The following is a 26,576-nucleotide window of genomic DNA, read 5'->3' as shown; positions in this document are numbered from 1 at the left end:
TTTTTTTTGTTTTTTTTTTTATCAAAACGGCAACATTTATCTATCACTTTAATTAAACGTAACAACTCATACTCCTAAAATCAATTTCCCTTTCAACTTTGCCTTTAAGGGCAGCAAAAAAGAACTCTAAAATCCCATTTTCTTCATTATGCTTAACTGGAAAATGAAATCACTAGAACCCATCACAAATTAAATGATCTGCTGATCATAACAATAAAGTATCATTTTAACTTTGCCAAAATCATAAACACTGTTCAAGCAGCACAAAGCAAACATTTCTGAACTCTCTCATAATACATGAAATATTACCATAATCAACATCTAATACTAATATTCATATTCATATTAAACACATCCCATAGTCTAACATAACATTCATCAACACCTCAACTCCCTAAGCACCACAAAAAAACCCCATAACCCAAAAACATCCAAACTACTAATCTCAAAACCCAATAGGCCATAAACAAGTACTATTAGGGAGTATATTTACCCACTGTTGATCCTAGATTAATCCTCATATTCATCGGCATCCAAACGCCTGCCAATCTCAAAGGAAACAAAAGCATCCACACAGGCATACTGGACTTGATCAGGATTCAACCAGCGGCTATCCCACCTACCCATAGTCACCCATCTGGGCTTCTGAACTTCTCTCCCAAGCACCAATCTAGCCAGCTCTTTCATCCCAGTATTTCTCAGTTCCTTCCTATCATACTCACCAGCAGCCAACCGACGCAAGTCCACAATCCTCCCACTAACTTCCAGCCCATAATCCCCCTCCAGATTCTGAACATCGTTCTGGATCCCAACTCCGACGAAAGTGTAGTCCTCCTTGGCGAGAAAATCTCGGAGATCCTCGGGAATGAACTCGTCCTCGTTGTACTCGCGGGAACAGCGGAGGATTTGGAAGACGAGGCAACGGCGGCCCACGCAGAGCTGGAGAGTGGCGACTGGGTTCCTGTGGTACTTGCTGAAGCTGGGACGCCACTCAACGTCGAGGCCGACGATGAGGTTGTTCAGACGATGGCGGTGGATTCTCTGGGTGTGGGAGAGCCAGCGTGAGACTTGGGAAGGGTCGTGGGTGACCATTGTGTTGATGCGGTCGGAGTAGAAGTAGATGTCGTAGAAGTCGTGGCTGTCGTCAGGGATGTCGTGATCCTCTATTCCGATTTCCATGGCTGATGGAGTGTGTTTTCAGTGTGTGACTCTGTGTGTGTGTGTCTGTGTGTTTCTTTGGCGGTTGGGAGCGGATGGATCAGCGGAGTGCGTTTTGAGGGAGAATTTTTTGGCCTTTTCGAAGCTGGGAAGAAAATGGAAACTCCCGATGGAAAAAGTTGATAAAGCCAGAATGGGGTCAATTACCGTATGAACTGTACAAAGTACAATGCACTACTATGTATTTAGTATACTAGGGAGGGACCGCCCCGCGACGCGCGGGAATTTGGTGCTTGTGATTCAAGATAATTAATAATTATTGTATAAGAATTGAAGTATGATGATTTTATCATGTGATTTTAATAGAAAAATCATAAGTTACATAATGAGTCAAAAAAAATAATGTGCAATGAGACATCCTTATCGTTATACTATATAAGAATCCGTTGTGATCAAAGGTTATGTTTGAATTTCAACTGCAAAGATAAGGATAGTTTGAAAATGTAAAAATGTTTGAAGTGCAATTGAAAAGTATCCAAAGGTCTCTTCTAAAACTTTTTCAAGATGATAAAACATTTTAAAGTATCAATTGGACCCTTCATCTCTCGAATCTATATATGTTCGTGAAAGATTCCTCAAGCAATGCTTCTGATTTCTCCCTCAACTTAAGCTCAACCTGAATTATCAAGTCAAGTTTATCCATCAATCACTTTGCATCCAATCTAATCTAAAATAATTTTATTTTTGACTAACTATTTATATAATTTGGTGGGCATAATACGACTTAATCACATGTTTCTTACAAAGATAATAATGCCCAAAAATGCTAGATAGATAAGAAACTTAAGTGGTTTTTTTCAAAATTTTGTAGAAACTATTCAAATTTGGTGTTTTTTGCTAGGGGCATTTCTTTATAATCTCATAAATAAGTTCAAATTTGCATAATTGTTAAAGATCTGAATTGAAACTATCTTGATTATAAAAAATTGGTGCAAATAATATTTTCTAAAATTGAAATTGTAGAAAATGGTAACTAAAATCAGAAGAAATTCCTCATATGAATTTGAATTGCAATCTATAGGTAGAAACTGCTTAATGATATTTTCCAATGTTTACTTGTATAAGTATCCAATATAACATCTCTACTTAATTGACTCGTTTGAACTATGGATAATAGTTGCTTCAATCAAATCAAGAACCATTATTTATCATTGTACAACATACAATTATGAGTAAATGAATTAATACAATGCAATCAAAATGGTGTTGTAGCTAAAGCATTTAAACTTATCAAGATTCACTACAAATTCTTTTAGATAGCATAAAAAAGTAAATTTTTTGTATTTGAAACTATATAAACAGTATAATACAAGAACGAGATCATAACATGGAAAGCAAATAGAGTGCAAATGACTTCTTAGTACTATATAGCATGATTAATTTTCTTTTTTAGTTTCAAAGAAGTACAAAATTCTAAGTTAATAAATTTTACAATCATAAAATTTCCAATTAAAATAAAGACAAGTTGAATTCCAAATCATATTACATGAAAAAATAACTACTTGAACCATAACTGCTGGAATGTAGTCAACAGATCCCTGGAGTCAAGAACAATAGGAGAAAGTTCATGAGAAATAAGGTTATTTGACTTAAATAAAGAGATAATACCTTGGCCGAGGAGGAGAAGATGATAAAATTGCTTTTCTGATTATTTTAGAAAGTGACAACATTATCTCAAATTGTACTTTGACCAGAGACAGAATCTCTGAGATCTACTAAGGAAAACAATACAATTAGTCAGTTTTTGGAATTAGAAGTATCAAAAGGCAAACTATATGGAGTTCTTGAATAAACCAATCATAGAAAAAAAAAACTACAATCGAAGAAGATAAACCCAAAGAACTCACCTCAATTTAAAGGAAAAGCTATGCATTCCACCAAATATTTAATAGCCATAATAAAATCAAAGAGGCGAAACCGAAAAAGAAGAAAGGGTATCGGCTAAACATGGGGGCATAAATATGATAATGATTGTTTAGATAATAATTAAGTTAATTAATTGTAATTAAAATCCAATTATGTAAACATCCAATTAATTTCTTAACGGATGAGAAAGGTTTCAGGAAATTGGAAGGCTTGGATGTTAGTATAATAAATGATTAAAAGGACTTTTATGTAATTCTATCAAAACACAAGCTTTATTCAGTTGTACTTGATACTCAACTTGACACCAAACATTGTAACATACCAAACTTGCCCCTAACTTTAAATGTCTGAAAGGTTATATAAGTAATTATAGTGAAATTAAAGCTATAATGACTTGTACTCAATATTCCAATTATTCTTCAAACACTTTCACATTCCCAAAATAGCCTCACCCCTGCGGTTAAAATCTGGTCCTAAACTCGTTCTTATATAGTATAAGGATACAAAGTATATTGAAACGATATAATATATATAGTTGTATACTTATATTGACGTGCGCGGGGTATACATATAATATTAAGCTCATCCCAATCAAGTTTTACATTTATAAATTCCTAAATACCCCACACGCGATTTATCGCAAGTATACGAATCGTGAGCGAGTATAGGGTATTAAGGGATGATCCCACAGGGAAGAATGCAATTACTGATGTTTTCAAATTCCTTTATTATTTAGACTACCACAAATATAAAATTTAAGAAAATAACGCTAGAAAGCTCCTAGAGATATGGAATTCCTTACTACTCTTGCAAATGAGATTATCGGTTAAGTGAATGCTATTATCTTGATTAGTTATGGCGTAATTTCCTAATGTATGTGAAACCTACTTTCGTAGTGAATCAACTATACTTGTAATTAAGCCATACCTACTCTCGTGGTTATGAAATTAACTACAAGTTCATTTCTTCTATGAAATTACATGAAACAAGTCACTTAAGCCGCATAGGTGCACCTCTACTCTCGTGAGTGTACTCCCTAGGCTTATCACTTCTTTGAACTAGTGTTAAATTCCAATTTTCATTTCAAACTTAACACCTTAAGATTATCATAATTAATGGCCAGTTAATCATGATTAGATAACCAAAAGTGATAAATAACGTGCTCAAAATAATATCACCAAATAGCCAAGTAAACCTCACAAACAAAATACAGCAAGTTCAACCATAACTCTAGGCATAAACTTTAACTAAACATAATAAAAATAAATTCCAGAACTTGCATAATAACCATAGTTAAGAATCCAATACAAAAGATAAAGAATTGGAGTAGAGATAACCCATGTCACTTGAGCTTCAACTCCTCCTTCTTCATCTCAATCTTCATCCTAATCTAGTTATTATACAAGAATGGATTAACTACACTTACTACACTATCCTACACTAAGGAAATGAAAGAACTACATTTCTGCACTTCAAGTTCTCTCCCGTATGATTTTCAATCTCCCTGCATATAAGCTGATGAAAAGCTCCTCTCTAGTCCACATTTGCTGCTCTAAGGATTCTCAAATCTGAATTTGTTAAGATAGTCAATAACCATTGTTTTTGACTTGAAAATATGCCAACTTTCTTGCCCTTTTGTCTTCTAAAGCATGTGCACCGAATTCTCTTGCAACTTATAGATGGAAAGTAGTCAGAGCACAAGAGAATTGACTGAGCAAATTGCAGAATTGCGGCCAGAAAACGCGCCTACACAAAACGCGGTTACAAGTCACGTTTTGTGTACTCGCGTATTCACTTTGTCCTTAATTCAACTGCAATTTTCTCTATCATAAAGGCTGAACTAGCTTTTGTATAAAACACCAAAGTTGTAGCCCTTTGAGTTAGCTTTCCAATGCTCTAAAAATCATCCAGATCGGAGCTTTGTAGCCTGAGATATGACCAAAATACTAAAGACTGGTCAGAACTCTGTTTTCCACTTTGGACAGCTGAGTTGAATTTCGGTATTTCAACCTTTGGACTATGAAAACGGCTGAATTGGACTTTGATGTCTTCATGCCAAATGTAGATATATCTCTTAGCTTCAAAATGGTACCAAGATCACCTTGATCTGATCAGTGTAGCTCCAGATATAGTCAAAATACCAAAACGTGTCAGAGTTGTCAAACCTGACTTTTCTTGATTCAAATTGCATTTTTCTTTTTTTACACTTCATATTTTATTTTCACCACTTTAATCCATCTTCAATCATCCAAATATCTTCTCAATGCACTTCATTTGATGATTGAATCATTAAACCTACAAAATATGAAGTTTTTACGATAAAAATCAATAAAATGCAATGTTTAGCCATTTTAACATAAAATGTAGTTTTTTACCAAAACCTTAGTTATTTTAGTTATAAAACTAAATAATCAAACCAAAATTAACTAATAAAACACACTAAAAAATACGTAAAATATATTCTTATCATATATCTATATAAATTTGAGAAGGGATTTTTAGTGTAAAGGCTTCCTAGACCTCCAAACTCACCGTTCCTTTTTTCGTAAATTTTTTATTTATTTAAATTCACAAAATCTATTCATTCCAATCAAATGCATTTGATTTCAAAATTTTTAAATGCATTTCCTTTCAAATTTTTTAATTATTTCAAAAGCTTCCACAATGTAGCACACCAAACTTTGCTGATCCTCTACGTTTTTAGTGGATTGACATGTATATTTTGATTTAACAATTTGAATTCAGCACAACCTCCTTCTGCACTTTGACTATTGACAACAATAAAGAAATTAGTATAATTGAACATGGATTCCAAACATGACCGAATGCACATTCTATCCTTTTATCTAGATACAAAATCTTTTTTAGTTTTGATCAAACTGAATCTATTCTCAAACATGTTATCCGATATATATATATTAATTCGTTAGTTGTACATTACGTCAATTTATTTTAAAATATCATCTAAATATTTTGATATTTTTCATATAACACAACTATATTAAAAAGGATGTATAAACAATATTTTGATATTTTCCTCTTATCTTGATATTTTTTGCATATACAGATATAAATAAATAAATGTGCATTTTAATGGTTATTTTTTGGAAGCTTTTTTTCAAAAATTTTGTGACTACAAATATTTATCTAAAAACCATTTCAAAATGTTTGTCCATAGAAAAACATCAAAGTCAATAAAATTTCACAAATTTTATACTCTAAATTCAATTTTTCTCCAAAACCATAATTTTAATCTATTGATTGGTAAAAAATGATTGAAAAATGAGAAAACAAATCATAAATAGTGAACAGATGAAACATGGAACCACAGGGTTAGGAAAGGGCAAACTATCACCGGGGCAAAATTTTAGCTATAGTATGGGACGAAGAGTTGTAGAATAATCGAAAAAAAAATAGTAGAATAAAAGATGAATAGGACTACGAGAATAGGTGGGAAAGGAACCATTAGGCTGTCAAGGACAAGAAAGGTAAGATTTACGAGGAGGAAATGGCAGCTATAGGAAAAATGGGGCTTCCAGATGAATAAAGGGTGGTATAAGTGGCAATTATAAGTAATATCATGGGGTTGGGAAATTGGTGAGACTGGGGAAAAGTTAGAGAGATGAGATTATATATTTGTTTAGTATGCTTTAACTTTGGGTATTTCTTAAGGTACTTTTGTGCACTTTTTAGAATATTTCAATCTATTTTGGATTTTTAACATAAGATATTCTGGTATTTACACTAATAGGAAACTCTTTTATTCATTTTTTTAATTTTCTTTTCATATAGCTTATTTTTATAAAGTAATATTATTATTTTACTTTCAAAATGTGAACCCATGCATAGCACAGCTCAAACTGCTAGTATCAAATAAATTTTAGCTACCCTTTCCCCTTTCCAACTTTATAAATCCCACCCTTTCTTTGTTGAAAAAATCAAAAGAAAAACAATTTTTAGCTACCATCTACCTAGTACAAACATGTATTACAAAAAAAAAGGTGGTATAACACATAAAACATATCATATTAAATTGTAATAGATCTAAAACCAAATTATATTTGCTAAATACCAATTCATTTCTCAATCATCATGTCCAACATTCAAAAAATTCAAAAAGTATTTCCTAAATTATTAAATTCATTTCTCAATCATCATATCCATTATATTTGGCATAAAATCCATACAATATCGAATTTTTTAAAGAAGAATAAAAAACAATTATCAAGGCTCTATTTTATATAAGTTTAATTTTAAAATTTCAAAATCATTGTTTGCTTATTTGGCCTAAAGATATTAAGTAGTACATGATTTTAAATATTCAACCTAGCCTCATATTTATAAACCAAAAATGTAATGCTTTAAATATATGCAACTTAAGTAGTAGAACATTGGTGAATAGAGATGGGTAAACTTCTTAATCAAGATATACAGTAAAATGACAGATGGAAGCGTTCACAATATATAGAAAGTTAATAAAATTAATTTTATAGTTTAATTATCATAAGAATAACAACTTGTGTCATTAATGCACTATAATGTATAAAACTTAAATTTATCACAACTTTTTTTTTACCCTCCCACCCCTTTCTATACCCTTTCAATTCTCTAAATTTACCGCAAATTCATAAGAAAAAGTACTGTTTATAATCTTATATTGGAATTTTACTTGATGTAATAATAAAAATTGCATCAAATAGAAGCATGCACAATACATAAAAATTGATAAAAATAATTTTATAGTTTAATTTGCATTAAAAAAAAAAACAACTTGCAGCATCAATGCACTATAATGCATAAAAATTAAATTTATTACAACTTGTTTTTACCCTCCCACCCTTCCCATCCCCTAAATTTATCAAAACTAATTACATATATAAACTTCAAGTTTCCCACAATTTCTTAAGAAAAAAATACTATTTTTAATCTTGTATTTGAATTTCACTGGACGTAAGAATAAGAATCACGTTCTTCTTTTAGTGAAAAACTTATTTTCTTTTTTACTATTCTCTATCACAGCTAACCTTTTTAAATAAAAATGATAAAAGGTTCAATCTATTTTTTGTGGAACCAAATTTAGACCATTGGTTGAATAAGTTATTTTCAATCATAATGATTTAAAATAATTTTTTGCTTCTAATTTTTATGATTTCAGGTACTTGTTAAGTTCTTAGATTGTGAATTGATATTTTTTTTTATTTTCGAATTGCATATTTCTAGAGAAAGGGAGTTTTTGGAGCTATTTTGAAAAGTCTAGAATAAAAACTAGATGAAAATTTTATAATTGTATAGAGATAGAGATGATAATATGTAAAATCCAAGCATTTCTCTAGATAACTTCATAATCTAAAAACACAAATAATAGATTTAGAATTCAAAGTAGATCTTGGAGATAAAGAAAAAATAATTTATAATAGTAATTTAGATTAGGATAATATATAAACAAAATATATGAGGACCAAAAACTCTATTTTCCTCTCAAATGTTAAAGTCGTGTGTATCATAAAATGTTAAAGTTGTGTGTATCCTCAAGGTTTAGGATTCAAAATACTTTAAATTCTAAAATGATGAGAATTTAGTTTACAATCAAGATTTTGAAGTCAACTCATTACATTTTAGGAATTAAAATAAATAGAAAATCTACAAAAAAGGAATTGAGCGTTTGGAGGTCTAGCAAGGTTTCCAATTGAAAACCCCTTATATATGTCATAGAATGCTCCTTTATCAGAAACTTTGATAGTGTATTCTTTAACTAGAATACTGGTGAAAGAGTCCCTATCTACCTCATACATAAATACAACCATATCGGAGTAAGAGATTCAAAATATTCCGTCCAAACCCTGAAAAAATAATGTTTCATGAAAAAGAGGTATATTCAAAGAATGATCCTCACCAAGCATTTGCCCGTGAAACAAGGAATCAAAGCATAGCATTACAAGGAATGGATCAAAGAAGCATTAGAAAAATTATCAGCAACTATATAGAACATTAAGCATGACTCATCAAACGTTTGCAATATAGATATTTTCCTATGGTAACACCACCTAAAATTTGATGGTCAATATGGTGAAAATAATTCCTTAATTTTTGTCCATTCTCAAATGTTTTCTACCAATTGACTAATTTTTGTGTATTATCTACACACACGCACATATATATATGTATTAGAACATTAAGAATGACTCATCAAACGTTTGCAATATTGATATTTTCCTGTGGTAACACTACCTAAAATTTGACAGTCAATATGGTGAAAATAATATCTTAATTTTTGTCCATTCTCAAATGTTTTCTAGCAATTAACTCATTTTTGTGTATTATCTTGGTAACACTACCTAAAATTTGATAGTCAATATGATGAAATAGTTCCTTTCTTTTTGTCAATTTTCAAATGTGGGGAGAGAGATGGGTTGAGTGATTCAGAGAGAGGAATTGTAAATGAGAGATCCCAAATTTGAACCCTCTCACTTATACTTAAAATAAAAAAGTGTCAAATGTTTTTTTTAGCAATTAACTAATTTTTGTAGATAGTCTTCTTCTCAGCAATGTAATTGGACCAACTTACAAGACTGATAGCCATAACCCGCTTCCCCTTCCCCTTCCCCAGCATTGATAAAATTGTTTTTAATCTACAAACGTAACAAGAAATTCAAAGGACCAAGTATAAATTTTTGCTTAACTTAGTTGACCAAATTATTTATACTGTTTTAATCTATTTTTATCATATCTTGCAGGATTTATAGGCACTACGGGATTGAATATTGTTATTCTTTTTTTTTTTTATCAAAACTAACATGATTTCATAACAGATTGCTGAAAATTGTCCAACATGATTTCATTTACATTATTTGTAAGGCCTGGTGCAACCCAATGAGTACAAACAATTTCACAATGATGCACAAAGATATATCAAATTTAAGCACAATAAAGAAAACTTAATTAAAGAGAAAAGATAAGAAATGCAAACCAAATATCAATCCAATAGCCTCTTCAATAGATGGCGATGCTAACCAAGATGTACAAGTGAAGGCTCACTCCTTCCTCACCCCAAACACACTTTGGTTGAGCCAAGGAGTTTTACAACTATTCTAGTTAACTCTCAACAACCTACACTTGAAAGATCACTCACCCAAATAAGAACTATTTTATACAAATGAGGCAACCTTCACCAAGGTTTTACTACTCCAAGTGATAGGTTCACCTTCACCAAGGTTTTACTCCTCCTAGAGAGTAACCTTCACTTCAGCAACCTCACAACCCAACTTTCCCAACCCCTTATACAACCAACAAAGAATCTTTCTATTCAAAAATCTCACTTGTAAGCTTGTATTTTGTGTTGGCAAAAGTCCCTTGTCTTCTTGTGCTTTGGGGTATTTATAGAAGGTGAGAAATGGCTTCAAAAGGCTCTCTAACGGTCAAATATTAAATGCTGTCAAAACTAGCCGTTGGCCTGTCGGACGTCCGAACCACCTGTCGAACGTCCGAACCCTGCGTCCGAACGTTGACAGAGAGTCATCAAATCTTTGCGAAATTTCTCGGACGTCCGATGCGATCGATGTGCGTCCGAGGCGTGCGTCCGATCCTTCCGGACGTCCGATGCTTCCTCACGAGCGTCCGACAGAGTTTCCTTCTTGATGTTCTTCATCCTTTCGGACGTCCGATAGCGTCCGACATGAGTGCCCTGTTTTTGCTTCTTCTTTTATGCCACAAGAATCTGTTCTAACAAATTACTCACATAAAAACATTAACCCAAATCTACATATTGGTTTGTTAATCATCAAAACCAAGGATTGATCGACCAAGGTCAACAATCTCTCCCTTTTTGATGATGACAAACAAAATGAAGATTTCTTTTATCAAATAATTTCAAATAAAGCTCCCCCTTAGAAAGTGCCAACATACAAAGAAATTTCAATAAATCCTACTCCCCCTTTTGGCATCAATCAAAAACAAACTCCCCCTTTATTTTTCAAATCAAGACCATATTGAATATCAAAATTTTCAATTGTACTTACAACCATATAGCACTTCTTGGATCAAATCTTCATGATGTACCTAAATATGAGAAATTTCATTTGGTACCCTTTCTTTATAGGGTTCTTGGGAGTTAATACAACATGATCTAGCAATCCACATGGATTTCATACCTTTTCTCATATTTTTATTTACATAGCAATCATTTTGCATATGTCCAAATTTGCAACAAAAGTGACACATGATAGAAGTATTTTGCACATAAGTGGATTTAATGCAACTAATTTTCTTACTTCTTATCATAGCAAACTTATTTGTGCCTTGAAAAGATTTGCTTTCTTTTGTTTGAGAAAACTTTTGTTTTTCATTTTGGAGAAACTCGTTCAAGTCATTAATTCTTTTCTTTAACAAATTCTGTTCCTCCAACATTTTTTCATAAAACTTTGTTTTCTCTTCCAACTTCCTTTTTAAAACATTTTTTTGATTTTTTAAATCATCATTTTCCATTCTCAAACATTTGTTTTCTTGAAAAAGTTTGGAGTTTTCTTCCAACAAATCATTTATTTTTGTTTTCAAATCTTTATTTTTAGCATAAGATTTTCTCAAACTTTTATGCATTTTAATCATAAGAATTTGTTCTAATGCCAGGTTAAACATGTAATAAAAATTATAGATCTGCAATTTAACTGATACAATATATCTAAAAATTTGTAAATAGATCTAAAATGTACAAGAAATTTCAAAATTGTTTTCTAATAGATAAATTGATGTACCTCTCTTCTGTGCATGATACAATTGTCAAAACTACTAATCAACAGTTTTGATCTGTTGATATAGATCCAAGATCTAAAAGAATTTCAAATCTGACAATGCAGATCTAATAACAAAATAAGAACAAAACATAAAAATCTCCATAGGAACCCTTAGGAGAACAAAAAATTCTCACCAGGAATCCCTAGAAGATTAGAAAATTTTTGTTAGCAATCAACCAAATTTTGTAGATTATCTTTGTAAAAATCAAACTATCAACACCCGGACTTTGATAAAATTAATTTTGATCTACAAAAGTACGAAGAAATTTAAAGAACCAAGTGTACATTTTTGTTTAACATAACCGACCAAATTAGCCCAACATTTTGCGACGTAAGTGCATTTCTCCTCGATGATCGATTCTGATTTTCCCTCTCCCGTGGCAGTTGGCACTCTGGCTGGGTCCCAGTGCAAAATCATCATTTTTCTCGTAAGAACAAGATAAAATAAAATCAAAAGGTTACAAGGTCGCAAATCAAACTTACATTTCTAGGGAGGCGAGTAAATTTCCAAATAGTTATACTTTTCAAAAAGAGTTCCAAATAGCGGAAATTCTAAAACAACACATTTGCTAAATGTGTATTTTAAACAACAGATTCAGTGAATCTGTTTTTTTAATGAAAATATGTCTAGACAAACAAAAGAGCACATTCTATGAATAGTCTTTTGAGTAAACAACACATTCACTAAGTGCTTTTTTCATCCTTTGGAAAGAAGTTTAAAAAATATAGACCCTATTTGGAAGCGGAGTTTTTGGCCAAGTTTGTCTCCTACAAAATTTTTTAGTAATTTTAACTACAGTAATCTCAAAAAACTTCTCAAAAATTTTAAACTACATACTTTAAAATACCCAAAAACATAAAAAAATTTCCCTTCCTCCTTTCTTCTTCTTCCTCCCCCACCACAACTAGTGTCGACAACCACCTCTTTCTGTTTTTCTTCTCTTCTCGCCTCCTCGCCCTCTGCCTGATCTGGTCACGCGACCAGATCACGCTGAGGGGAGGGGGAGGGGGAAAGGGAGGAGAGGGGAAGAGAGGGAGAGGGAGAAGGGGGGGAGAGAGAAAAAAGCAAAAAAAAAAATTAATGTTGCTGCTGCTTGAGGTTCCGTCGGGGGAGGGGAAGGGGAGAAGAAGAAGAGAGGAAAGAAAAGGAAAAAGAAAGAAAGAAAAAGAATTCCATTTTAAAAATTTTATCCATAAATTCTACAATAAGATACAGTAAAATTTTAGATAAATACCTAAAAAACTCATTACCAAATGGGACCATAGTCATATGGATTAAAAGTTTTTTGGGGTGTTTTTAACAAACTTGATATATATATCAACCAGCGTAGAATGGCCCATTTGGGTTAAGTTTTTTTTCAAGATATATTTTGTAATATTTTTTAAATTTAAAATTTTATTGGAGTAGTTTTAAAAATTTTAAGAAGTTTCACCACCCACCACTGCCTCCCTCTTTCTCCAGCACCACCACCGTCGGTCTCTCCCTCCTTGGAGTAGTTTTAAAAATTTTAAAAGTTTTCACCACCTACCCTCCCACCCACCACAACCACTCCCCTTGTCCACTGCTTCCATCAGCCTTCTCTCCTTTCTTTCCCCCCCTTTCCATCTCCTCTTATACTCTTTTTCCTCCTCCTTCCCCCCCTTCCTCTTTCCTCCCTTCCCTGGCAACCCCCCTTCCCTTCATCTTGCGATTGGTGCAACCACAGAGCTCTTTGGTCGTCGCAACCAGAAGGGGGAGGAGAGGGGAGGGAGGAAAGAGATGGGAGAGGAGGGAGAATGAGAGATAGGAAGAGAGAGAGAGAGAGAACGGAGAAAAAGAGGGAAGAGCGGTAGCCAATGGTGGTTGGTGGTAAGTGGTGGTGGTGTGTGAAGAAGAAAAAATTTTGAGATTTATTTTATTTTTATTTTGTAGAGTATTTGAGAGTGTGTTTTTGAAATTATTTTTGAAATTGTTTTTAGGGATTGTTACTATAGACTCCATAAATAAAAATAATTTGTGAAAAAAAAAATCAATTCAAACAGGCCCATAACCTTTTAGAAAGTGATTATTGAAACCAACTTTTTGATAATTTACTCCTAGTGATGCTCACTCCCTTCAAGTCATCCATAACTACATGGTTATATTGAGATGACAATTAACAAAAATATAAAAAGTAATTTGGAATAATTACAATAATATTTTTTGAGATGTGATGCATATAAAATAAAAAAGTGATGAAAAATAAAGTATTACTTAAAAGGGTTAAATGCAAAAAAACCCCATGAACTATATACATGTTGTAATTTACCACCCAGACTTTTTATAGGCGTTTTGCCCCCTTTCATGATATAGTTGGACAAATCTACCCCTTTTATTTTAAGCATTGTTATTTTTCTTTATTCCCTATCATTTTCTTTTTAGATTTCTTCTCTTTATTTTCTTTAAGCATTATTTAAATCAGTATACTAGATTAATCAAGACTTGTTTATTTCTTAATTTCTCATTTCAACATTTTATAAAAGAATTCTATGGTATACAAGATTTTTTTTCCAAATGTTGAAGTCAATATCATTTAAGAAATTGAACTATTCAAATATATAGGAACTAAATAGAGATATTGATTAATTAATTATTAATAATATTAATAACAAATAAAAAATGAATTACTATTGTTGTTTATTCTTATCTTTTTATTTCACTGCAAATAACAATTGTTAACTTTTCTTTCTTATGTGATATATATAATAAGTTACTTTTGCTATAAATAATTGAGTAATAGTATACTCTAATTAGTTTATAGGTACTTAAATTGTTGAATTACTGGATTAGTACAGCTATGATATAAGCTACATATATTTTATAATAACAAAAAGTTTATGATAAATTATTAAGAATGAATTTTACAAATAAACGAATTAAAAAAGTAATTTAAAAAATATTAAAAATTTTGATGTAAGTCTTTTAGCACGGGAGGGAAACATTGGCTAGTTCCATGAGAGAAGGGGAAAAAGAAGAAAATAAAAGGTAAAAGAAATGGGAGAAAAGGCAAAAAATGGAAAAAAAGAATAGAGAAAAAAAATTTAAGATAGGAAGGGTAGTGTTGTCCAACCATATAATTTAAGAGAGCAAAATGCTTATTATTATAGTTTAGAGAGTAAACTGCAACTAGCCATATAGTTTGTGAGGGATTTTTTGCATTTAATCCTAATTAAATTTTGAATTAATCTTTTCTACACTGACAGTGTATACACTATCAGCATTGAATGCATGATAACTATATAAAATTTGGATTTAAAATTCAACTTTTGCACACATATTATAAATCCAACAGTAATATACATTATAAGTATATATAAGATTTACTCTTAAAATTTATGTATTTATGATGTAAGTAATATTTAAAATAATTTTTCTATCTAAACACATCCCAATTTCAATATTTGTCCTCCCATTTTTGCCCTGACATCCGCACTGCCGTTTGCCTTCATGCGGAGAAGTTCGTATGAAGGCTACGACGTCCAAGTCCGGTAGCCTTCATACGTCCAAGTCCTTCAAATCGTAGCCCTCATACGTCCAAGTCCTTCAAATCAAATTCCGCTTCCCATAAAAAGCGCAAAGTTGACAACATGGTGTCAGCAATCACCATCAAGGCTAGTTGCCACACCCGGTTTCTTGGCCCTCACGTTTCCTCATTTCTTCGCCCCGAGGAATCCTGCCAGACATGATGAGTTGTTTCTTCCCTCCAAATACTATTGGTACGCATCCCAGGTACAGATCGTCTGGCTGTGGGATCACCTCATTAGGCCCAAATCGTGTGATCGATTCTGTTCTCGTTAACAATTTCTTGCTTCTTGGTAGTGCGGGGTCGATCCAGTGGAGGATTAGTCAGTTATCAATGCAATCGGATACCCAATGAAGTAAAAAAAAACAAACTATAGGTACTTTTATAGTACCACATATATATATATATGTATATATGTATATATATAGGGGCTGTGATACTTCACAGCAAGAATTTTATTGAGCAATTTTGTATTAATTGTCAAAATTACCCTCACAAGTCAACTTGAGTGTTTATCATTAGACCTTAATTCAATGGTAGGAAAATCTCTCTAAACATTTTCTATGCATTAGGTGAGCGTTCAAATCTCGTCCAATTTATCACCCAAGAAATATAATATTTTTTATTTTTAAAATATTCAAAAAGTACAATAATAGTGCATTTGTCTGATTTGGTACTTCACCTCAGACTCTCACATGAGCCTCTCTAGACTTTAAAAAAAAATAAACTCTGAGTATTTATTGCAATTTTTGTGGTCAAGATATTGATTCGTTGGTCTGAATTCACTACGCCGGAACAAGGCTTTCTCACTTTGCAGTTCTTCTCTCAGAAAGAGCTTCACCTTACTGGTTATTCACTTTTTTTATTGTTCATCTTCACCTAAACGTTCTCAATTTATTTTGATATTTCTGCTTCATTGTTTACTTTTATTTTTGTGTCCAACTAAATTAAAAAAGAACAAAAGTTACAGGAACCCATTGTACCTAAATCCTAAGCATAATTACACCAACCTCCCCTAAGTTTTTCACTATTTCATAGAGCTCCCCTTAAATTTTTAAAATTACAGATACCTCCCTTACTTTTACTATTTATGTAACAATGTAGATCCAATAAACTAGATTTTATTTCAAAAATCCTATATTGCCCTTTTGTACAAAACTAAAAGAGAAAAATACAAAACACTCAATCAATTTCTTCCATACTTTGCACAAATCCACTACCTAGTCCCTAACAACTATCCCAGTAGAAACTCCAATTCCAAATCCAAATAGTAGTCAAAAAGATCCTAAATTGTGTATATAGTATCAATGCTTGTCACAAAAAAAAAAATACACACAAACATGCCCCCTCCATTGACAACCAATTTCATACTCCGAATTTAAATCTCAATGCCCTAACACCTTTCTAATATAAACTAATCTAACCTAGAACTACTGTTGTTACAATTTCATATTCTTAAGAATATTAACATCTAAAAAGTAGAGAATAAATTCTACCTCTACAACAAAATCATAACTAACAATTACTAATCCAACTAAAGAAATCCTTATTTAAATTATTGACATTTTACAACAACTTTTCTTGATAACAGACAAAATTTGACAAATTCTAAATGTTTGGTATTTTTTCTATTTCAATCATCAATTTTATTATTTATTTATCTATCACCATGAGTCTCTTCATTTCCTTCTAGTTTGACACATAACCTGCTCCTCTATTAATTTTATAATTTGAATTTTTTAATATCCATAAAATTGAATATAATAAAGGGTATAGTAGTATAATATCTAGGAAATAAAGGAGCTAAAATAGACACAAAATGGAGAAATAGGATTTTTTTTGTAAATCTATTGCTTTAAGTTATACATTTTTATACATTTTCTACCAAGTGGAGGGCATTATAGGTATTTTACTACATCAAGGGATATAACTGTAATTACTTAAACATGAAGGGAGCCAAGTGAAATTGTCAAAAATATCAAGGGAGGTTTCTAAAATTATCCCTAAATCCTATCCTAGCAAATCAGAATAGCAAAGTTAGGGAAGATTAATTGATTTTAGAACTATTCTAATTATCCCCAAAAACAGATTGAGAGAAGAAAAGGTCGTACAACCCATTGTAAGAAAGACCATAAGATAACATCAGATACATAAACAAAACTATTGTGTTTGGATTGTATTTTTTAGGATTTTTTTGTAAAAAAATTACTGTAACGATTTGATGTATATGAGAAAAAAAGGTAATAGAAAAATGTGATCACGGAAAATAACGTAATTTTTCGGCGAAAAATGACTGTCCAAACGAGGCTGGCCGTCAATATTCAATTATGGGTGCAAGTACAGAAAACTATCTAAAATCAAACCAAATAGTAAACCATATCTAAAGATCGGAAAAGATCATTCTCGAATAAGAATTCATGTACATGAAATCAAAAGTTTGAGTAAGAAAAAGACACAAAAGAAAAGCTATGGATCAAATTTGATGAAGATGGCTGTTCGAATGTTCTTTTTTTTTTTTTTTTTTAAGCGTTGGTGCAGACAATGGTGAGTTGAGGCGGTGGTAGTGGCGGTGACTGTCGGGTTTTGGCCTTTGGAGAGGAACGGGAGGTGGCTGTAAATTAATGCCCTTTACTATGCATGAATCAGAAACTAACAATCCAAACAAGGCAATTATCTTTTCCTTCCTTTTTTGTGTGAGATATAAAAAGATAATGATTTCAATTATTTCTATCTTGGTTTTCATTGGATCAGGATAAGTCCAAAATTGAGGCAATTCCTCACTCTTAAGGTCACGCATTATACGTCCGAATACAGGGCACTAACATGGATACCTTTTTCTTTAATTACCTCCTTTTACATATGGTGACAATTTGGAGAAATCATAAATAGTAAATTCATCTTTTATTAATTTTGCTGAAACTATTTTCATTTATATAGTTTATTTTAATTAGCTTCTCAATTAGTGTCCATTAACATAAAAATAAGGAAATTTTTTTGACTTGTTTAGGGAGCCATTCCCTGAATTTGTGTCTTTAGTGATAATATTTGTAGATTACATAATCAAATTATTATAATTTAATGGTTAAAAAGCGCTTAATTCACTATCCAACAATGAATTTAACTTGAGGATACATAGAATCTCCCCACAAATGATACTGAGACGCCATCAATAAGTCATAAATATTAACATGCATTTTTAGTCTTCCTTAAATTACTTTAAACAATGTAATTGCCACACAATTAGTGTGAATCAACCTTAATGGTTCTAAGGTAACTTGAATGATATCATGATACTGTAATGGGTCTTTCATGGACACTCATCAACCCATCTAAATCATACCAAAACTATCATGTGAATGTACACATTGACAATTACTATTACCGTCTCTAACATTTATATAATTTCTCTAGTTAACTTGTCTAAAAACTTAACACTTGAACTATAATTTAACGAGTAGCCACTGTGCTCTTGTTAGACAAACCCAATTTTAAATGGGTTTGTGCCCAATGTTATATATTTTGGCAAAAGCTAATTTTCTTGCGCAAAAGTATTGCAATCCAGGTGGTGCATGATAATTTTAGAGCATTAATAATTGATTGACTTCTCCTATTCAATGTGCTTATTAGTGAACCGAATAGGAAAAAAAACCATATTAAGTTTCATCTTTTCTTAGCCTTCCTTAAATTTAAAAGTATCCTTATACTATATAAGATTGAGTTTTGGCCAAAAAAGGGGTTTGTATTTCAACCATAAGGGCGGGGCATTTTGAGAATATGGAATATGTGTTGCTTATTTCAATCTTTTGATACAATTGATTGCAACATATGTTTGAGTGTGTTTATGTTAAAACCCCCATGTTTGTACATTTAAAGCCTGTATTTATGAGCACATTTGGGTATTTGTGGAATGTGGTTATATTTGGCAATCATTTATGCATTTGGTACAATTCATATAAGCGTATGTGTTTGTGCAATTACTGAAATGAGGTTATAATGTAATTAAAATAAAAGCACTAAATGGGGTTATACTGCAATTAAAATAAAGCCATGTTGCTGATAACAAATGGGTTGGGGATATTCAATTGTCTGAAATACTCATAATTATACCAACAACTGCATTCATGTCTGAAGCTCATCCATTTGAAATAGCTTATCCATCGGCAATTAAACACTATTTACATCCCAATTAAACAACCAATAACGTGGGTGTGCTACTAACGTAATGACTGAGCATGAGTTATGACTCTTTTAATTCTTCCTCCTTCATATTCTTTAGTTTTTCCCCTTTCGACTTCTACGAATGAGTTATTTTTTTAGCCTTTATACTTAGCATTTCAGAATGATTTTTACAGAAGCTATTCGTGGTGGTTCAGCTTGAGGTGAGTTTTGTTTTTAAATTTTATTGTTTTTGTGAGTGATTCTTGTGGTGTATAGCTTAGGGTGTATGCTGCTATCATAAAATTTGAGGCTTTGGTTGAATGATTTAGCTATAATATTACAATTTCTGCACACGTTTGGTTGGCCTGTGTAATTTGAATGGTGTGCTTATGATGTGATAGGTTCGGAGCAACTTCAAGGAAAAACTTTCCGGGGTTCATCTAGAATAAGGTCAGCTGGAATTGATGGGTTTTAATTTCGTATGTGTTAGATTCTCTTCAATTTGATGGTGATTTGATTGCAGAGCATTGTGAATTAATAAGTTATATGATTTACAGCAGATTTGAGATTCAATTGTTGACCTACTGATAAATTTATAGAATAAACACATATGGAAATGACATAATGATGTTAAAGAAAACTTTACACAAGACAAGAATGGCTGCTACGAATGATGTGAAATGCAAGTTGGTTAATGATACTAATGAGACCATTTGATTAAATGGCTTGTATAGAGATGATATAATCCTTATTGGTTGAAGAGAGCAATAAGATCTAAAACACAAATAAGAAATCCCAAGATGCAATAGTTTACAGCAACTAAAGTAACATCAAATAACAGAATCTTTGCTTCATCAAGATTCTTCTTCTTACCATCAAATTATTTATACAATTGAACTAGAAAACAAACATCAAAGATGTGAAACAAAGATACAATACTAAATAATCTTAAACCATCCTTATTATCTGTAATCTATGAAACACAAGTTAGTTAAAGATACCAATAGGCGCTTTTGATTAAATGGCCTTTATAGGAATGATAAAATCCTTAATGATCAACAAGTTCACTAAAGATACTAACAAGATCTAAAACACAAAGAAGACATTCCAATATGTTATACTTTACAACATTTGATCTGATATCAAATATCAGAATCTTTGGTTTGTTAGGTTCCTCCTTTTTACCAGCAAAGTATCTATACATACAATTGAACCAGAAAACAAACCTATACCCTCCTTGTGAAGAATTGATGTATAGAAAATTTGATGAATTAGCTAATTAAAAGCCATGATGAAGATATAAATTTCAAAACAATTAGCTTTCAACTATGTGTGTGCACTATGAGCAATTATATTTGTTGTGTGTGTACTTTCAGCTTTTGATGTGTGTGTACTTGATCTATATCTATTGGTTAGTGTGAGAACCCAAAAATTTTCTTATTTATCGGATATTACAAGTTTACTTAAGCATTTATTTACTCATTTTCTCCGAATTATTCATTTCGACCATTTACAAATCCATTGATATGGAACAACGCCTCTTTTATATTTTAAAACATTTTGTTGGAAAATTCACTTTTCAAAAATTCGTTTAGTTCGAAATAACAAGTACACGTTTTTGAGGCTATACTTGAATCAGGAGTGTATTAATATTGGAGAATTAAAAATGATCAATAGTAGATTAAGAAAGGTTAATTGAGGAATTAATACTAGACTCCTGTGAGGACTCGCAAAATTTATTATTTTAAATTCCTATTTCGAGCTCATTGTATATTTAATTGCCCATTTATTCCGAATAATATTTTCTAGCCTTTTCAGACCTAAGTACATGGTTTTATAGTTTCGTTATATTTCTAAAGTGTCTCATTTTAAAGATAAATAAAAAAAATAAAAAAATAGATAAATAAACAAATATTTTCTTACAAGCTTATTTAGCGAAAAAGTGAAAAATGTGTCTAAACACTTTAGCCAATTGGGAGTACAATAAGCTCAAAATTTGAGACCTATACAATGGTCCTAAAATAGACAATTTTAGGTTTAAACACACAAGTAATAGCTAGTGGTACGATCGTTATAAGAATTTCTCAAAGGTTTAAATTTTATTGCGCCTAAATTAGAAATACGTGTTTTCACGTGCGCGCTTAATTGGGAGACTTTGAACCATTATTTTGAGACAATTAGGAATGAATAATATTTATACAAATGTAAGTGCCCTAGAGGTTTAGTGCACTAGTGCAACAAACGTAAGAGAAATCGAACACAAAACGCGCGTGTAGGGTACTAGTTATAATTGATTTGACGTCAAGCGTCTCTTATACGCAAAGGCTTCGGAACCGTAATTCATTTCCTTTCCTCTGCTGCAATGGACGGCTAGACTGCAGCAAAGGAACAACCGAAGCTTCATCATTTCCTTTCTTCCAAAACTCAACCAAATTCCTACCAAAACTTCCATAGATTCTCATCAAACTTCACATTCATTTAGCTTTTCACTTGGACAACAACATAGGCTGAAAAAGGGAGGAGCTTTCACGGTTTCTTCAAGCTTCAAAGGACCGAAAAATCTGTCCGAACCAGCCATCAAAGTAGGTAGCAATCTAACACCTTCAACTTGTCTTATGGAAGTTGATTTACGCATTTGAGTTGGAATCTTTACTTTAATAGCTTGTATTGTTGGAAATGTGGGCTCTATGAACTCCCACTTTGGGTTGATGGCTGTGATGATGTTTGATGATGGTTTATTTGCTGAATTAGAGCTTAAGGAAGTAGATTAAAGGTGCATTCTTGACAGAAACGTTGTTTAACTCTTGAAACAAAAAGTTCCCATTTTACCCCTGCTCTGTTCGGTCACTTTACTGCAGATAATTGAGGATTTAAAGGCTTGATTATGTTGTTTACATGTTGTAGAAGTTGTGTACAAAATTTCGTTGAAAAATATTGAGTTTTGGTTGCTCAAACGAATTTATTTCAAAAACTGGTAATCTGGAAAACGGTTTCGCCGTAATCCAGACCAGTGGTTGTATTTTGTCCATAACTCCGTGCTCCAACGTCGAAATCAAGTGCCGTCAGCGGCATTTGAAACTAGACGTTCCCATGTTTCCAACGGTGTATAATGCACATTCTGGTTTCATGTGTGTGAGCCACACCATTCATCTGAAGTCGACTGTCCTGTTTCTCCGTTCTGCCGAAATGATTTGATGATGCTGCAACTTGAGGCTTGATTTTGAACCAGTTGCATGCCGAAACTTGAAACGATTTCTTCTGTGAAGTTGTATCCCTATGAATTTATTTTCTAACGCTATCAACCATTCCCAATTCCGAGTTAAATTGAGAGATTTATGATCAAAATACGGCGACTGCTCGTTTTAAAAATCTTAGATTTGGACAGATTGCCTTAAGGATTTTTCCAAACTTTGGTTGATTGAATGACCCCCCTCCCGAGGGTATTTTTCCGTGAAATTTGATAGAGAGATAACCTTCATATGGAAGTATTATACTGAAAAATTTGGTGTCAATCCAAGTCCATTTCGGCACTTAACTAAAGGTCCAAAGTTGGAACCAAATCTGGAAATTTTGTAACAGTCTTGAATTTTTCCCAACTTTGAGCTACCATATCTTGGTGCTCGAAACTCCGATTATCGATCCGTTTGTTCTGACCTAAACCTTACTTGCACCTCTAATTGAGCTATAAATTTCAAGGGCTGGTTTGCAACGAGTGAATTCTTCCGAATTTTCAAAGTTAGCGAAAAACCAACCCCGGCTCAATCCTGGGTGATTTGGAACAGCAACTTTAGGCTCATTTTTGAGCACTTTCCACTTCGATTCATGGAAAAGTGTCTTCTAGGAACTTGCAGTACTTTCTAAGAGGTTTTCAACGGTATAAAGTTTTCCAATTCTTGAATTATGCCGAGTGAGTTACGATTTTTCAAAGATTCATAACAAAACTGAAATTTTTCCAACTTTCAAGGAAATAGAGTTTTTCAAGAACTCTTTATTCTTTTGATATTATCTAAACGTTTTATCCCCGATTTCCTAGATAAAGACTTAAATATTGTTGAATGTTATCAAACCTCTCTCGAATCTCGATTTACGAGTAATTGAGATTCATTTTCACGGAATTTCCTAGAGTAATACTAGTGAACGAATTATTCCTCGATATTTGGGATATGGGTGATAATTCACTATTATTTGCTCAGGCACGCACGAGGACCTCCAAGAGGACCCTACTGTGGAAGTTTGAACTCTTCCTCCAATTTACTTGCTTGCATAACTTGGTGAGTGTCAAGTGTATGCCTACTTGAACCCTAAAGTCTTGATTCATGCTTGATTCACCTGATTTCATGTTTAGCTTAACTGATTTTGACAAAATGGAGTCGAGTGTGTACTTGATCGCACTCGTTCTCATTCGAAACGAATGACTCATGCTTAACATGATTTGTTTGGTTTACATGACTTGAAATGTCTGCTTAAACCTATCAAATGCTTGAATACATGAAATGGTATGCTATGATTGCATACGTCGATGGAGTGAATCTCCTCGATATTTACATGACAAATGGGGGACGCCCAAACTCATAGGCCGACCTTGGAACTCGAGCCGGCATGGGCTTGGTCGGGAACCTCGGTGAGCCATGAGACTCAAATGATAAGCTTGATCTATTGAGAGATCTCGCTTGGCATACTCGTATAGTATCGCCTTATAAATGTAGTGCGGGCCCGAAGTGGTGTATGGTGGACGGATGAGAAGTAAGTGGTGAACTACGGATATGAAAATATCAACCCGGTTGACGGAGAGTCATCACGGGGAGATATACAAATGACATCGGCAAATGTGGAACTTAGCTCCTGAGAGCTTCCATATCCTTGAATTGTTTCTGGTTACATTTTGTTGGCATTATTAATTACTTGCAAGTTATTACCTGAATTGTTATTTGGGCTTGTTATCTGAACTATGTGTATGCATGTGTGTTCTTGGCCTCACGAGCGTTTTGCTCACCCTGTAGATTTGTTTTCCTTAACAGGTTGAATTCGGAGGTAAAATGGAGCAGCCTCTTGATGTACTTTTGTTTTAGGGTTACTAATACTTTTGTTTATGCCTTCGGCTTTGGATTGTACTTTTGGTATGGAAATGTAACCTTTGGACGAATTGTATTTTTGTGTACTGACGTGTGGTTTGGAGAATGGTTGACTATTATTAAGTTTGAACGTTTCCTCATTTATTGTATCTAAGTTTCGGTTTGTATTGTGTGGTCCGGCTATAAGTTGAATGGAATTGCTTGAGTCCTGGCGAGAGCTAGACAGGCGTTCCGCGGATACCCTTTGGTTCGCCTTAGGGAGAAGTGGGGGCGTCACAGTTAGTGTGTTTGAACTTTCAAAAATTTTATTTTCCTATGCAAGCTTCTTATTTTGTTTGTTATCTATGACAATGAAATCCTAAATAGTATATGATGTAATGCATTTGCAGTGTCATTATTAAGGTCTTTATCATGGAAGATATTTCAAAACTAGAAAATCTATAGGATGTAAAGTTGTCATAGCCTAAAATGACTATACTAAGAAAAGATAGCAAGATAGAAGAATGAAAGCATCAACGAAATGATAAAGCAAAGGCGAAATATGCATCGTTGATCAAAGAAGAAAAAGAGCTACAACGACAAAAGCACAGAGAGGCTGGGCATGTATAGAGATGATATAATCCTTATTGATCTCCAAGTTGGTTGAAAAGATCAATAAGATCTAAAACACAAATAAGAAATTCCAAGATGAAATAATTTACAGCAACTGAACTAACATAAAAAAAATAGAATCTTTGCTTCATCAAGATCCTTCTTTTACCATCAAATTAGTTATACAATTGAACCAAAAAACAAACATCAAAGATGTGAAACAAGATACAATACTAAATAAACTTACACCATCCTTATTATATGTAATCTGTGAAACACAAGTTCGTTAAAGATACCAATAGGCACCTTTGATTAAATGGCCTTTATAGGGATAATAAATTCCTTAATGATCAACAAGTTCACTAAAGATACTAACAAGATCTAAAACACAAAGAAGACATTCCAATATGTTATACTTTACAACATCTGATCTGACATCAAATATCAAAATCTTTGGTTCGTTAGGTTTCTCCTTTTTACCAACAAAGTATCTATACATACAATTGAATCAGAAAACAACCTATAGCCTCCTTTTGAAGAATTGATGTATAAAAAATTTGATGAATTAGCTAATTAAAAGTCAGGATGAAGACATAAATTTCAAAACAATCAGCTTTCAGCTATGTGTGTGCACTGTGAGCAACTATATTTGTTGTGTGTGTACTTTTAGCTTTTGATGTGTGTGTACTTGATCTGTATCTGTTGGTTAGTATGTTTGAATCTTCAAAAATTTTATTTTCCTGTGCAAGCTTCTTGTTCTGTTTGTTATCTAGGACAATGAAATCCTAAATACTACATGATGTAATGCATTTGCAGTGTCATTATTAAGGCCTTTATTACAGAAGATATTTTAATCCCAGAAAATCTTTAGGTTGTAAAGTTGTCATAGTCTAAAATGACTGTACTAAGTAAAGATAGCAAGATAGAAGAACGAAAGCATCAACAAAATGATAAAGTAAGGGCGAAATATGCATTGTTAACTAATGAGGAAAAAGAGCTACAGCAACAAAAGCACAGAAAGGCTTAGAGGAGAAGAAAACAGTAAAGTAGAAAGCATGAAGCTACTAGGTTGTCATCACAACAACTTTTAGAAGCGAATGATACACAACATCATAACAATAGCATACACAGTACATGTATAATGTCTTTCTGTAGGAAGTCATGACACATAAGATAGGTTTCACTAGGCTAACAAATGTTTAAACCTAATTTTTTAGACGTGCACTACTCATGTGAAACAAGCTGCAATCATATGCCCCAAGAAACAGAGTCTTCAATCAACAACCAAGGTTTGACGAGCTAAATTTATTCGTGTTCCAATACTAAAATGAAAAGCAAATAGA

General features: G+C 32.6%; 1 protein-coding gene and 1 long non-coding RNA gene across 2 annotated transcripts; one reads left to right on the top strand and one right to left on the bottom strand.

The window, feature by feature from the left end:
* Positions 1 to 510: 510 nt before the first annotated feature.
* LOC113696633 (3'-5' exonuclease-like) lies at positions 511 to 1,179 on the bottom strand. Its single transcript, XM_027216017.1, has one exon. The coding sequence runs from the start codon at positions 1,177 to 1,179 to the stop codon at positions 511 to 513; it is 669 nt and encodes a 222-aa protein (XP_027071818.1).
* A 20,734-nt stretch (positions 1,180 to 21,913) lies between these two features.
* Positions 21,914 to 24,812, top strand: LOC113697390 (uncharacterized). Its single transcript, XR_011817287.1, has 2 exons — positions 21,914 to 22,156; positions 24,589 to 24,812. It is a non-coding gene; the product is annotated as an uncharacterized lncRNA (long non-coding RNA).
* The last annotated feature ends 1,764 nt before the right edge of the window (positions 24,813 to 26,576 follow it).

Source organism: Coffea arabica, chromosome 6e (genome assembly GCF_036785885.1).
Source record: "Coffea arabica cultivar ET-39 chromosome 6e, Coffea Arabica ET-39 HiFi, whole genome shotgun sequence".
NCBI classification, from domain to species: domain Eukaryota; kingdom Viridiplantae; phylum Streptophyta; class Magnoliopsida; order Gentianales; family Rubiaceae; genus Coffea; species Coffea arabica.
This window is presented reverse-complemented; position numbering and strand designations above follow the sequence as displayed.